Source organism: Ooceraea biroi, chromosome 6 (genome assembly GCF_003672135.1).
Source record: "Ooceraea biroi isolate clonal line C1 chromosome 6, Obir_v5.4, whole genome shotgun sequence".
Taxonomy (NCBI): domain Eukaryota; kingdom Metazoa; phylum Arthropoda; class Insecta; order Hymenoptera; family Formicidae; genus Ooceraea; species Ooceraea biroi.
In genome coordinates, this window is record NC_039511.1 from 4,793,605 (window position 1) to 4,809,323 (window position 15,719).

General features: G+C 46.3%; 1 protein-coding gene across 7 annotated transcripts in view; it reads left to right on the plus strand.

Annotated features, from left to right (window-relative positions):
- The first annotated feature begins 439 nt into the window (after window positions 1-439).
- The window catches only part of LOC105281967 (fasciclin-1), a 230,834-nt gene continuing 215,554 nt past the window's right edge, over window positions 440-15,719 (plus strand). For 6 of the 7 annotated variants that reach the window (XM_011343574.2, XM_011343604.2, XM_011343595.3 and 3 more), the window contains exon 1: window positions 440-1,056. In XM_011343574.2, coding sequence (XP_011341876.1) covers window positions 949-1,056 — 108 coding nt within the window. In that variant the 5' untranslated portion in view covers window positions 440-948. The remainder of the gene's footprint in view (window positions 1,057-15,719) is intronic. The other variant, XM_026970368.1, reaches the window with a different exon arrangement.

Below are 15,719 nucleotides of genomic sequence, written 5' to 3' on the forward strand. Positions count from 1 at the left end.
TCGCAATCGTTCGCAATAAGCACAAAGCAGTATTAAATATCCCATTATTTTATATATCCCGTTACAGTTTCATTAAAGTTGGCATAAAACTATTTGAGGGTAAGTTACGAAGTAAGTTATATTCCTGAAGTACGATTTGTTAAGCGATTAATTTTTCGTTTCCTCCCGAAGAAAGATAGCGTTGGCTTCCGACAAAACGGATGTGGTCGTTATAAATAGCCTATTTTATATTCAATTTCCGGTTAGAATTTTATCTCGCCAAGCAGATGTATCCAGTACAAATTAAAGTATCATGATCCACGAGCGACGCGATCGTGGAAAAGGTGGGTGACGTCACGTGCTCTCGCTCGGCGGTCGCACGCGCGCGGGAGGGGTGCGGCAGTGGAGGGGGAAACTCGGCTGCGGGCATGCTACGCCGAAGACTCGTTCCGACGAGGGTGGTGGGGGGTAAGAGGGGTCCAGGCATGGAGAGGGCGCAGTACCGCGCTATCCTCCGTATCGTTGACACGTCGAGCGGAAAGAGTGCGGAGAGAAGAGGGAGAGAGAGAAAGAGAGACGGATCCACAGAAGAAAGAGAAAGGAAAAAAAGAGAGAGAAAGAGAGTGACGGTAATACCGTCGCGGTGTCGCTCGTTTAATTGGCACTCGCGGAATCGCCGCGCGCGGATAATCGTTCCTTTGCCCGATTGCGGTGTCCGGAGGACTTCCGGTCGCGGAGAGCGGCTTCGCGAACGCGGTCAGTAGTGGCGCGTCGACAGTCGCATCGCGCACGGTGACGCGTAATCGTCGGCGCGGTCGATCCGCGTTAGCTGATCGTCGATCCGGCCCGCGTAGATCATCGCATCCGCCAGCGTTGCGGTGAATCGCGTCGTTCGCCGCGAGTGAATAATTGGTGAGATTGTTCTGTCCTGTCATCTCGTGCCTGTCCCGCGGGAACCACCGGAGAACAATGCTGACGTTCCTGTTCGCCGCGGCGCTCGTCGTCGCGACGCCGTGGGTCCACGCCAGCCAGGTGACCATGGACGCCAAGATCCGCGACGACTCCGATCTGTCTCAGGTAAGTGCGCGTTCTATCGCGTCGTACGTGAGTCCGTTCGTTCGAAGCGCCCGCCGATCCGACGCGACGTAACGCGGTGCACGTTGTTAAGCGCGCCACGACTCCGCGTGTCCTTGGACGTTCGCATAGGAACGGCCGTGTCAAATGAACGGACGCTCGTACGGCACGGTCGCGCACGCTGCCCGACTCGTACATGTTACTCGTGAGTGTGTCTCGACGGGAAATTTTAATACAGCGATCGCTCATGGCAGTCGCGATGATTGTGCAACGTGCCGTGCAGCGTCACGAGATGTAACCGATCGTCCGCAGCTTACAAGTTTACCTCCGACTTGACGAGAGTATTGAAGATTGCCGCGTCGTCGTTAGGAATTTGCGTTTAGTTTTTCTCGCTGCTTTTTGCATATTTTTATCTTGGATTTTTCATCATTTTTGAGCTTTCCCTCCGCGCGTTATTCCGACCGAGATTCTCGATAAAAGTCAAGGAGATTCTAGTGAATGTTTCAAAACAGTAACTAAAAGAATGTGACGAATGCAAAGAATATTGACGTGAGTCATTGAATTATGCTAACAATGCAACCGCCAGTTCCATTTTACTCGCGGTAATAACTTTTGGCGGGATCAAAGGCGTGTGCTCCGTTCATAAATTGCGTTACCTGCCGCAATCGTCGGGAATGTCAAAATGTTAGGTGGCAAAATGCAAGATTTTTGGCATTCTTAACAGCGAATCAAACTACAATTAGCGAAACTAAAACCGTAAGCGCAACGAACATTGAAAAGAGTTTGCAAAGACAACGGCTGTCCTTTATAAATCGATCTACCATGGAAATCGTTGATGGCGCAGGGATTTCGAAGCAATGTAAAATATTAAGCCGTTTGTATTTCAATATTTTCTTTCCGTTTCGTTGAAATCCCGAAATTTCGCACGAGTTATTAGAGCTGTCGTTTGCACAGTTTTTTTAGAGAGCCGCAAGAAATCGATTATGTTTCGGAATGACACTTCTGTCATACGTCACGTCACCCGATATTTTCCGCACGAGATTCACGATTCGGCACGATCGGATGGATCTAGCCGATTGAACGAAACTTGTTCATTTCAACGTGTCGTTTAATCCTCGCACATCCAACATGAGCACAGCATTGACTGCAAATCAAACTTTCGTATCGCAAAATGGATGGATCTGTTCGTCATTATTCGTGCATTCCCGCGCTCGTATCCCTATGTATCTATCTCTGATTTCCATAGGATTAACCCTTCGAGAATTTTTCTGTTACAATAGTAACAGTGACTTGATGTAAAAAAGAAACTTGAAGCACGCACGATGAAAGAAACGGCGGATCTCATCGTGGAAGTTTCGAATATTCTCCAAAAGATATAGAAAGAATATTCTGCAAGATGAATAAACGTGAAGGAAATCATATGAAGACTCGTAAGTTTGCTCTCATCTTGGACAGTTCCGCGAACGGACTCTCGCGGTCGACCGAAAGTTTAAAAAATGTCGAGGACTGTCTTGCTTCTTCCTACGAACAGCTTGAAATTTCAGAGCGGTTTTGCGTGGGTGGTCGACTGTGTGCTGGCGAGCGTCTCTGCACTGCATCTCGTCCAGGTGGTAAACCGATCGTCTGGCCGAACGATGTATGCATCCGTGGGAACTTCCGCGGATGGGTGTTAGAAAGGGTGACGGGGACAGGGGGAAAGGGGAGGGCAGAAAAGTTCGTAAATCGGGCGTGCGAGATGTTTCCAACTCGGTTGAATAATGTATGAAACCGGCGGTTATTTACTTCATTAACTTCTTCCACGTGGCCGTAATTAAATTGCGCGAACGGGAAGTTGCGCGAAACGGCGCCTAACTCTCATTAGCCCGTATTTTTTTCCTGCGCTTATCCGGAATTCATGGTGTTTTCGAAGTTGCGTTGCGTCCGCCGCGTCGCACCCCCCCGTTCTCTGATAAATTGATGAACTTTCGGATGATAGAAATCGGGGAAACGCGCCGTCCTTCTGGATGTCAGTTTTTTCGATCTCGATTATCACACCTCGGCATAATATATATATATATATATATATATAAAATATATATTGTATATACGCAGACACAGATACGTGAATGTACACGTACGCACGGGCGCGTTAAAAAAAAGATTGATGGCGCAATACGGAGCACGCAGAAATCGATACGAACGATACAAATGATAGCGTTGAGTAACGCGCGGACATTTAGTAAATCCCGGATAATAGACCGAGTGCAGAAAGGAGTCTGTCGGTGCAACGCTGTTGCGCGGTTTTTACGGTGTCGTTAATTAATGCGATAATCCAATACCGCCACGTAAATTTCGCCGTAAACGCCACGACAGTGCGGAAAGCTGTTAGTATTTAACGATCCGTGCGAAATAAGAAGGGACTCATTATCCCCGCTGCATTCGCTCGTAACTCGATAGTAAACACGATCTACTGTCGGATAGTTTCTCATAACAAAAAATGCTGGACTGATTCACGAGAATTATCGTGACGATATGATTCGTCAGACTACTTTGACGGACTATCATTCTTTCCGTTGCTCGCTTGCCCCCGATGAGTCACAAGCTGTTGCACCGAGAACTAATACTAATCGACATTAAATGATCGTTAAAAATCAGATCTGCATGCACCTTTTGACAGCAACCAGTGGCACATAAAAATCATAAACAGTATTGAAGTACTAAAGCGAAGAATTAAGAATCGAAGAATACCGATCGAGATATCAAATAACCATTCTAAAACTTGAAACTATAATAAATAATCATGATTGGGCGATTCGCCTATCGTTTCGATCTTACTGCTTATGATTTTTTATGCGTCACCGGTTTGGAGGACCATGATTACACAAGTGAAAATACGATGTATCGTGCGTGTGCGAGATTTTTCGAGAGCGGAGTTAGTTTGCACGCGGTATAGACTGCGTCGTGTTCCATGTCTTCCGTCCACATGTGCCGGCTCTTTCTCATTATTTCGCCCCCACTCGGGCGAGGGAACCGTGCGGAGTAACCCGGCGCGACGTCTACGCCATGAAGACACTCTCACGCACACGCGTGGGACGCGCCGCGTGCGCGCGTCATGCGTGCGCCCGCAGCGGAGGCGGCGGCAACACGGTTCCCTTTCTGCGGTCAATGACGTGATTTCAGTCGGACAGCTCGGAGGTGCTCCTTTGTCTACCCCCACGATCGCGTCGGTTCTCGGGCTTTTTCTGACACGACCGCGGACAAAGTTCAGACATCAGCTTCGTGACCACGATTCCGTCCAATCAGCGCATTCTGCTCGATTAAGCCACGCGGCGGAGCGCGCGGCGACGGACATTTTTATTTACTCCCCGAGAGAAATCGGAGTCTCGCCGCGCGCTGCGAAATTCAAGCGATCATCCCGGATCAGAAACTTGGCGCACGAAAGTCACAATCGAAGAATCTCTTGGGTTCTACTTGACGATTCTCCCGACTGCTCTCCTCAGATCCCGCTTGATGGCACCCTCCGATCGTTCGCGTTTTAATATTATCGGATATCGGCGTCGATTTTCTCACCTCCTCGATCGGCGATCCTCCTCGATTTCTGCGCGATCAGCTCGGAAGCGCGGTGGATTAGCCTCGCGGGGCGGGCGAATCGGTCGGATCAGCATTTTTCATTACGTCAAACCGGCGGCCGACGACGTGCTGAATCACGACGGTGTGCGGAGGAGGAAATTCCACTCTATTAAAAGATCGCGTCGACCCACGGGTGTGGGTCATAATCCATAGGTTAAGAGCCCCTGGGCTGTATAATACTTACACGAGAGCGGGCGATCCGTATTTATATCTGCCGCGCCAGCAACACCTGCTGCCGCGCCGGTATGAATGGAGCTCAACGGGACTTCACGTAAATATTACACGAAAAAAAGAGTGAAAGGCACGTGCAAGACTGCGACTCGCCACGTGGAAGAAGCTGAGCGTGAGAGCCGCGGCATCAGGAAACGTCTTTCATCTTTGATGCTCGATACATCGTTCCGCGTGCGCGCGACATTGAAATTATTATCGGCGCGTGGATGTTGTCTACGGGTCCAGATCGACTCGCATACCGTTCGGTCAATTGTCACTTATCGTGTAGCACGCGCCGCGCCGTTGCCAGCATTACCCGCATATTCTCCGCTTATCAAAGGAATTAAATCCTCTTATTGGACGAAATCAAGTACTATTCAGCCCTTTGTCACAATAGCTCCGTCAGGGACCGACCTCGACAGCGTGCGTTGAGAGATTCGATCTCTTTCCGAAGCTTTAAGGTGGATTGTTCTGTAAATTTTTACGATTGATAATTTCGATTTCAAGAATTCTCTCAGAAAAGTCGAATAAGCCTAAAAACTGATAAGTTGGTAATAAGTCTGGAAAGAAATACTTATTTTTTGTTGAGTGCAATGCATTATTGATGTGCATGCGTGATTCGTAGTTCAAATTGATATTACGCCGCGAGTTCCTGCATAAGCGCCACGAAAAAATTTCCGACAGGGGATATTAACTCGCGTGCAGACAAGCCTTTCCGATGTCAATATTGAATGAAAACTGACGTTCGTCCCGTCGACGACATTACAATAATGCGTTTCTTGCTTCTCTCTCTTCGGCTCGGCGGGGCGAACGATTCCGCCCGGCAACTTGTTGCTGCGACAAAAATCGCCCGGACGGTTCTCGTCGGGGGTTAGTTTTAGTCCCGATCGATTCGGTAAACTACTCCCAAACATGGAGATATCGAGGCCGATTTTCGCGGACTTTATTTAGTCAGCCGATCGTCCCATTTTACGAGTCGAAGATATGTCGCCACACTCAGTTACGTCCGGCGCCGAAATAAAAATTTACGATTCGCAAGTCAATGTGGTGTTATAATACGGAATACCTCCTGTCCATAATTCAGCACATAGCTCTCTTGCCGTTCTCGCGGATTCGCCAATAAATTTTATGAAAGCGGAAGTCGCCAGTTTGCCGCATTGCCTACGAATGGCTGATGTACCTCGTGTAGAGAACACTGTAGGGGATGGACATTATTTCTCCTCCATTGTAGAGCAATGATGTGATTGTAATAATACAACTTTGGTTTACCATCTCATAATGATATTATTAGCATGCTGCGATTTGAAGATTTGCGAGACTAAAATCTCGACTGTACGTGGAAGAACATTCTCAGTCAAAAAGGTGCAAAAACGAGGTATCCATTCCCGGAAGAGTTGCGTAAGTCATGACGGGAGCAAAAAGGCGCACGGTATAAAGGAACGGGGGAAAATAGCAGGGTTCGTATTTCGCTTTACCTTCTGCAAATACTTAGCCCTGTGAATCACGTAATCGGGTCGCTACCTCGTTCTGGAAATCATCGGCAATCGACGCGCCGAGTATGTATCCTCGCCACGGTCGAACGAAGGTTGCAAATAACCGGTTTCGTTTCTCCCCTCCTCGGCTAGGGAGAGAAGAAGATTCTGAAATTAAGAGAGACAGAGAGGAAGAGAGAGAAGGGGGAGGGTTGGCGCCGCCAACCATTTCCAATTTCCAACGAGCCGATGAACCGAGAAACAGCACAGCTAATAGAAACGGTGCGGCCTTTCGCGAGATATCTCCATCGCGAAAATATTTACGAGTAATCTTTGCCCGCGTAATAGTTGTTTCTTGACAAATATTTCAAGCCTTGCTCGCGAGAGGATAGATCACCGCGAAGGGTCCATAATGGAGGGAAAAAGCTCATTTTTCGTGTAATTTGCCTTCGATTTCTCTCTCAACGACGAGACGATCCCTCGAATCTTCATTATCCACCTCCGAGAGATTCCCATTCCCGGATCCGTTTGGACTCGAATGCTCCTCTGATTATCGGTGATCCCGCTCCAGCAGTGAATGGATTTCCATAAAACGGCAGGTTTTTCCGAGAGCGTTCGCACTCGAGAACGCTCTTGCGATTGCATGCACGCGCCCTACATCGAACATTACCTTCGATTTTTCGGTGTTCGACATTTCCTTTCAGCTTGTCCTACCGAGGCAAGGTGGAGTTGGTCTTTCCCACGGATATTGCCGTATCTAGGTCTTCGTGACTTAGGCGGGGGAGGAGCAGTGCATATCGATCTAAGTACGTCGAAGGTCGCGGCGATGGCTCGGTTGGGTCGTGTTTGCGGACACCAACACTGATAGCCTGTTAGCTGTAGTGGACCGCAGTGTATAGGATCCAATTACGCTCGATGCAAATCTGTAGTCGCGACTAGCATGACTTCAGATAACTCGAAAACAGCTCGCATGACATACCGATAGAACCAGTAGATTGCCGTGCACATTTGCTCGCGCGCTCGCAATCGGCGAGCTGAATAAATATGCGCGCCGAGCACTGTCTCAAAGTATGTATCTCGCCGGAGCGCCGGAAATCTGGAACCTATTCAACATTGGACGTTCAGGGATCGTAGTTTGCCTCTCGGGGTTATTACTTACATCACTTTCCAGCTGTGCACACCAATCTATTAATTAACAGTCCGTGCGATTATTGAAATATTAAATCGATTATCGATACCATTGCGAGACGGTGTTTTAATTACACGTCGCGGCGTTCGTGACGCACGAATGGTGGTGGTATTATATTTCCACAGATCATGCGTTCAGATGGTCGTTTGATGCTTCATGGGAACGCGTCTCCTTGATATCGGAAAAGTTGATTATAATAACCGGTGAGTACATGACCGATCAATTCTCATTAACGGAGCGAAATTAATCCACAGTGGGGTATGTTGCGCGCGGACAAGACAGGGATCCCCCATCTCTCCCCCTGAGTTAACCCGCGTGTAATAGTAGACCACGTTGTATTGAATTCAATTACACGCGATGCAGGTTTCTTGTCGCCTTCCAGGCAACTGAGCGTGTCCCCAGATAATCGCGAAAACAGCTCGCATGACACGCCGATCTGTGCGGGCGATAGATTATTACCAACTATATCCGTAGCGACGTTTCGGCGCCCACGCATCACGTCGGCCCGTGTGATGTATCGCATTCAATTATGCACGATGCAGGTTCCCGTTGCTGGTGCACGGATTATGTTGAAAGCGGCTCATACGATTAGATCGATGGCTTAGTAAGCCATTCAGCGCGTCCAGTCAATGCGAGGAGATCGCTAGTCATGATCATTAATTACTTTTCCCAATTTGTTCGCGTTACGTTAATTCTCGAATTCGGAATTTTTAACCCATTAAATAATTTAATTCGGCTGATGCCCTTTTTCGAGTGCAGCTTCCATGATAAATAAAATTAAATGACACGTATAATGTACATTTAATATTCGGAGTGTGATTTAATTCTGAGGGTTTTGCAACAGATGGCTGTAATGTCAGTTTGTTCCAATAGCTGTTTCCGATAACTGTTGTTTCTTACAGTGTTGACATTCTCCATGACATTTAGTAGCATTATAGCAATAGATGCAATAACAGTCGTGTTTATATCATCGTAAAAATGCAACTTCCGAAACAGCATTTTCGACATGCGTTGCTTTTGTTTTTTAATCAAAAGAAAACTGCGGCTGAGGGTTATAGAATTCTTATGGAAACTTATGGTGATTCTGTCCCATCAATTAAGACGTGTGAATACTGGTTTAGACGCTTTAAAAGTGGTCATACTGATGTGAAGGACAAAGAACGCTCGGGACAACCAAGAAAGCTTGAAAATGCAGATTTGCAAGCATTATTGCACGAAAATCCAACACGATCCACTTCAGAACTTGCCAGAGCATTAAATGTTGATCGTACAACAGTTACGAAACATTTACATGAAATGGGAAAAATTCAGAAAGAAGGGAAATGGGTTCGACATCAATTATCGAAAAGTGCCATTTGAACATTTGCATTTCGTTGATCGCCAGGCAAAAAAAGAAGAGTCTTTTGTCTCGGATTGTTACTGGGGATGAAAAGTGGATCTATTTTGATAATCCGAAACGCAGAAAATCATGGGTGGATCCAGGCGAACCATCAACATCCACTCCGAGACGCAATATTCACGGTTCAAAAGTAATGCTCTGTATTTGGTGGGATAGTGTACTATGAGCTGTTAAATCCGCATGAAACTGTCACGGCTGATCGTTATCGACACCAATTGTACAAGTTGAAGCAAGCATTGGACCAAAAACGACCACCAATTGCGAGTAAACGACGGAAAGTGATTCTTCTTCGTGACAACGCTCGACCTCACGTTGCGTTATCAGTGAAACAAACACTATTAGAGCTTGAATGGGAAGTCTTACCGCACCCCGCGTATTCTCCGGACATTGCTCCATGCGATTATTATTTGTTCCGGTGGATGCAACACGCTTTAGAGGATACACACTTTCATAATTTCGAAGAAGTGCGAAAATTCGTCGACGAATGGATCAACTGAAAAGAAGAGTCATTTTATCGTGGTGGAATCCATCTCTTTCCAGAAAGATGGGAAAAAATTATAGAAAACGAAGGAAAATATTTTGATTAAGGTATTCATTCATTATCATATTTAAATACATGCGTTTTTGAGCAAAAAAAACCTTCAAAACTAAATCACACCCCTAATATTTCCAGGATCAGATTTCCAACTAAGGTAGTGAAATAATTGGATACTGAAATTCGTATAAAACTAAAAAATCCCATCGAGTGTAATTATTGAGTGTATAAAATGTTTGTAATTATGGGCATCTCTTTTAATGGAAATTACAAGTCCGGCAGCTTTGATTTGTTGGGTGTGAAAGTTGATCAGTCGATCAGTGCTTGAATTTTGATTACAAAGTTATTATTTACACGTTTAATTTATTCCTTATTTCTTCTTTGCTGTGAGTTGTGTACCTGTATATACACCATAGTCGCGAATGAACATCTAATAAACCACTGTAAAGTTACCCGTATATATGTGCGGTATCGCGAGCGAACACCTAATAAACCGCGGATTGTCTCAAAACGTCTCAGGCATGCCTAACTTTCCCTCTCTGAGGACTGTCGTTCCCACGTACGTCTCTATATAGCCATTGGCTCGACGCGGAAATTCGTCGTGGTCGCTAACTATCCCCGAACTACCGCTACTTTCAATGTGGCAGCCTAACTATCTTAAACTGCCAATGTGTCGGACCGCTCCGTGTTCGCCAGCAGCGAACCTGGTCATGCTGGTCCTGTGTCGGAAAGGAGTGTCCTTTAGCCCGCGGCAATCGTTGAAAATTGGTCAGATATCCGAGGAATTTCGACGGCTTAAGTTCGATTCTCGCTGGAAATTGAGACGCGACGGGAGCCCGGTCGGTTTCGCACTGCGAAAGGGTCTACGAACGCGAGAATTCGAACGCGCGCGGCCCCAGGTTGTCGCTTCAATTCCAATCGGCGAGGCGCAGCTTCCACGCCTCGCGCGATCGAATGTCGCGCCGGTTCGCCGCTCAAAGCCCGACTGCAACAGCCAAAGGCCGCTATTCATTCAGAATGATTCGCGATGATCTTCGCGTTACGTTTATACGTTCGCCGTCTGCGAGGGGATGATAAATAAATTCGAGACTGTTGAAGCGCGCGCTGGAAATCCGATCGGCCACGCGTCCCATGCTACGCGAATCGAATAAAATATTCATCTGAAGAATCAAACATCGCGTCGCATGGATTATATGAAGACGAGGAGAGCGGAGTCGCAGTCGCGCGCGAGCCGGAGGAAAAACGCCGAATGGACGCAGAGAATTCTGAGTCACGATCGTCGTCGCCGGCGCCTTTTCGCCGACGCGGCACACGACTCTGATCTTTATGGGGTTCCATATTTTACGAGTAACGCACACTCGTATATCCGGTAGCTTTTTTCCTACGTTGGCCCCGGAGGCCGTCTACACGACGTATTGTTCCGGTTTTCGAGGAACGGCGCGTCCTCCCGCTATATCGCTCCAATCCCGCCAGCGGATTCCGTCGATGCGCGGCCGCTTTTACGATCTCCCTTCTCCACCTTTCTCGCTGTCTCTCTTTCTTTCTTCCTTCCGTGTCTTTCGCAGCCGCATCCAGATCCCGGATGCATCGGAATCCCGACGCAGCGAAGTGAGAGATCGGCTCCGAGGTGCCTTTATGCCGGGTCCTCGGGCGATGCGATTTTCGTCGCGCCGTTGTCGTCGCCACCATGTCAGTTTTCGCTGCTCCGGTTCACATGCGGAATCCGCGTAGTATCCGCGTTGATCTCGTACCATCCGCGAGGAACGTAAAAAAATAATTCCTCGGAGTCTGGAAGGGAAAAGGCAAAAGGGTTTTCGCGCGGTTGCGAGTCTTTCCGAGGAGCGCCGTGGGTTGGAGCTAGTCGGGGAAATGCGAATTGTCGTCACGAGATGCCGTAAGAGAATCCCGCAGTCGGCGGCCTGGGGAGAAAAAACATGCTTTCTCCCCGCGACGGTGAACGTCCCGTGGGAAAACGCGTTCCCCGCAACGAGGCGCGTTATCGTGCGCGCGTTTAGGCGCCGCACTGCATCGAGCGGGACGCGCATTGTTTCGTCTCGACACGAACCGCTTGTTAAAAATATCCGGTCGGAGTTCAAGAGGAAGAGAGACCGTATCATTCATGAGAAGGGGAGAAACGGAGAAACGGAGAAGGAAAGAGAACGAGATAGGGGAAGAGACCACACGCTACAGCGAGTAGCTTCTACACTGTGTTCGTTCACCTTTGCGAGATGCAGCGGGAGTCGTCGCGTTCGGCCATTCGGTTCCCTTCTTTGCTGGAAGACGAGCGAGTGGAGCCAACTAGCAAGCGCGAATCACAGGGTTTCCCCCGGAAAAATATTTGCTTTAGTTTTTGAGCCCGGCTCGCGCTCGTTACCGGTTCCGAGACGAGAGCGGTATATAAATTACGCGGGTATACGATGCACAAAAGTAGCAAAGAAGTGGAATTGCGGCCGCAGAAGCGAAATGCTGCATGAACGGAGCCGGATTTGAGCGAGGTACCAAGAGCTTGTCTTGCGCTTCTTTTTTTATTTGAAATTAAAGTTCCAAAAGGGGTTCCTCTCTCGTTACATCGTAGAACACCGTTTCGGTAAGACATCGTAGACCGTTTGAAAGGGATAGACCGAGCATTCCAAGACCACAGAACGCAATCTAACCGTTCGAAGATCGAGGAATGCGAGGGGGTCAAAGACCAAGAACGAAGCGAAGATCTACTTCTACAAAATGAGGGCGCATTAATATCCAAGGGTTGAAAAATTTCGTAAGTTAAAATTGGAGACGTTCGAACATTAAAAATCCAACAATTCGATGTTGATCCTAAAGTAGGTCTCAAAAGTTTACCTACGTAAACTCTAGAAATCTCAAAGATTCTATTATTGTAAATCTTGAAGTCTCATGATACTTTATTATGCCGCAAAGTTGGAAGCGTCAGGATCGTGGTATCACGTAACTTGGAATTTCGGATCACAATTCCAAGAGTTAAACAATAATCGACAAATCGCGTGTTTCGCGGCGAGCCACGTCCACCGCGCTTCCTCTCGAAGCTGCTGCATTCGCGCCTTTGTACGCGAAAGTTACGTGCCAACTTTGCGTCACGCGTCGAAGGTCTCGCCACGTAATTTTCATCGGAGATGCGGTCACGCTGATGAGCATCCTGATCCTGCGGCGCTACAATTACTTTACGACGGGAAAGTCGCTCTTTTAACGCCAGCTGCATGAACAGCTGCGTTCCGATCTTACGCGGCACTGAATTTTTATTATTCCTTTGAACACTCATTTTCCTAGAACCCCGCTTGGGGGTGAGCGTAATAGCGGTGAGTTATATGTTTTTTTTTCCATGATTTTATGCCGAATGTACGCGTAATGTAACGTGACCAATATGAAAAACACTTGGTCTGTCACTTCTATCACAGCATCGGTATAAATGTTTCATCACGTGAAACATCTTATTAATTTTGAAACAATATTTGTGAAATAATATCTGCGAAAACAATGTGTCAATTATCCTCTGTCTACATTTATTTATCGTTCGAGGGTATCACGTGTATGCCGCAATAATATTGCCTATTGTTCCCTGCTCAGTGAATATTCGCCTTTATTGTTTTGCTGCTTGTTATCTGAAATTAAAGGTACCCGGGGGAATGTTCGCAGCAACGGAAGATTAGAACGCGCAGACACGTTGCAGCGTTGTCTCGACTTTTTAGACGAAGCCAAAGTGGTCGTCAGCGACGATGCCATTAAGAATGCGACGGTTTACGAAAATCGCTGCCCGCAGCGGTAAAGCGTTTTATGGCCGACGATCGTTTCTGCCGGACTTTCGCGCCGCGTTGCTTAATGGCGCACTTCGTACGTTCGACTAATTATAGCACTTAAGCAATCCTCCTCCGACGACGAATGCCGCGTGATGGAGTCATCTCGAGGGAACGCAAAAGCTGCTCGTCGTATGCTCGGCATGTGAATAAGCGAACAGGAAGACGCGCGATTCACAGTTGCAACTGCCTATAAACGAGTCAAACTATCGTACAAGTTAGCAACGTTCAGTTTGTACGTAACGTGTTTTCCGTGAAGGATATTTTTCTTTTACTTGAAAAGTCTTTCAACATCTTCAGAATCGTGAAATTCTGAGTTAGTATAAAATTCATGGCTTCGAAATTTTATCGAGAGTTTTATCTTTGAACATTTAGGCTTCGTCATTTTGAAATTACGAGAGCGCTTAGTTTGTTTTTGAATTCCTGAATGTTTGATTTTGAAAGGTTTCACAAAGAAGTTGGAGTTTTATTATCTTATACACGTTGAATAATTCATGAAAAATAGGAGAGAGAGATAGAGACTCGGTGCGTTCGAATACCGTTATTTTTCCCAAAAGAGGAAATCCCTCGGCGAGATACGCGTGGTAGAAATAATTTACGTGATGCGAACATTGTCCACCACTGATTTCCCTTTGCCGAGCCGCATAAATCCTGGGATTCGATATCGACGAAATTTCGAGTCTGCGGTCGCCGAGAGTACGTACGTACGAGTGAATTTCACCCATAGTATATGTAACGTTATGAATTATGTGGAGAGGACAGCATTGAGCGGTAATTGAGGAGGTAATCATGTCTCATCCTCACCCACACCTCGGCAACGCTCCACACGACGTTGTACAACGATGCTCCTATGCATAGTTCACAGTCCGTTCCCGCCAATTAAACTTACGGCGAGTAATTTTTCATTCACGACGAGATTCATACGTCAGCGGAAAACGTCGACACACAATATTTCAAGAACAACGGTACTCGGAATTGGCACGTTGAAATTTTATGATTTTTAAAGTGGAAAAAGCGCAAGTAGAAATTTGCACACGTATAAACGTTACGGAAACATTAATACAGGCTTGCGCACAACTTGCGTACGACATGATGAAGCGATGGGTCATAAATTTATAAAGGATTAAGTATAAAATGGGAAAAACTGTTGGAGAGACGAATGGTTGCGTCGAAGTTCACCAGGGTTCAACGATGAAAATGTATTTGATATGTGCATGAAGTACACGATAATCAAGAGCCGGTGATTATAATACATCGTTGTCAGGACACCCGTTGTGTCGCACGCGATACGAGGAGAAATGGTGGGAGTAGGATGTGCGTGCAACAGGAAGTAATGATTTCTGAATTATTTAGAGAGAGAAAGGGAGAAAGAGAGAAAGAGAAAAGAGACAGAAAGAGAGATAGAGAAAATTTAGACTTAAGTATACCACATGATAGCAGAACGATCTATCTTGTACCTTGTTTGGAGTGCATTTACCCGCATTGATCGAATCTACATGGGTGGGAAAATAGCATGTTCGAGAATTGTATGTACGCCTAAAGTTCCGAAGAATTTCTCGCATAAAATGCGCTCGCTGCAATTTTCCGCGAGGATCTTCTCCGATACGCTCCTTTTGAAACATTATCAAACGGCGTACCCACCTCAAACGCCATAAAATATCGATGCCAGATTCAAATAACTTACAAAGAATGGGCTGCAAACGAACCGCGAAGTCGAATCTATTTCACGCGAGTTTCGCGTTAATTAAACGCATCGACCGTCGCAACGGAACTCGTTACGAGACTTTCATTCCTAAACTCCCCGTGGATAAGAAAAACGGATGGCGGTCTTTGTAGTCGTCGCTATTAAAGCGCCTATATAATTCTTTCAGCCGTACTGTAAGCTATGGAATGACTGAAGAGTCACGCGAACCTGCATTTGCGTTTGCAAATTATTGCGACTATGGATAATTAAGCTGCACTTAGTAATTAATCTAATAGTTCATGGTTCATACATTTAAAATCATAAAAGCAATATCATATTCATCGTGTAAAATGTTGCATGATGTTAATTTCGTTACAGGATGGAGAGAATCAGTTCCTATGTATTATACGTAAATACATCTTTAGAGAATTGGCACAAAATTGTTGCTTTTCATGCATTTTCGTTTATAATACTAACAAGATAATTAATCAAGAAAGATAGATTTGTTGTAATAATATCGCATATTAATACAGCACAATAATAATGGAATATTATATTGCGTGTAATATAATGCAAACTGCATTCAACGAATCTCTGTCTCTCTCTATCTCTCTTTTTTATCTATCTTGCCTTTTCGCATGATCGGCGAATAATCATGATAAGAACGATTTATTTAGTAATTTTATAACGTCAATAATGCCTAGAGCTGAACATGTACGCTCGCAAAAGCACGCGCCGTTTCTTTCTTCTTTGCGGAGGGCA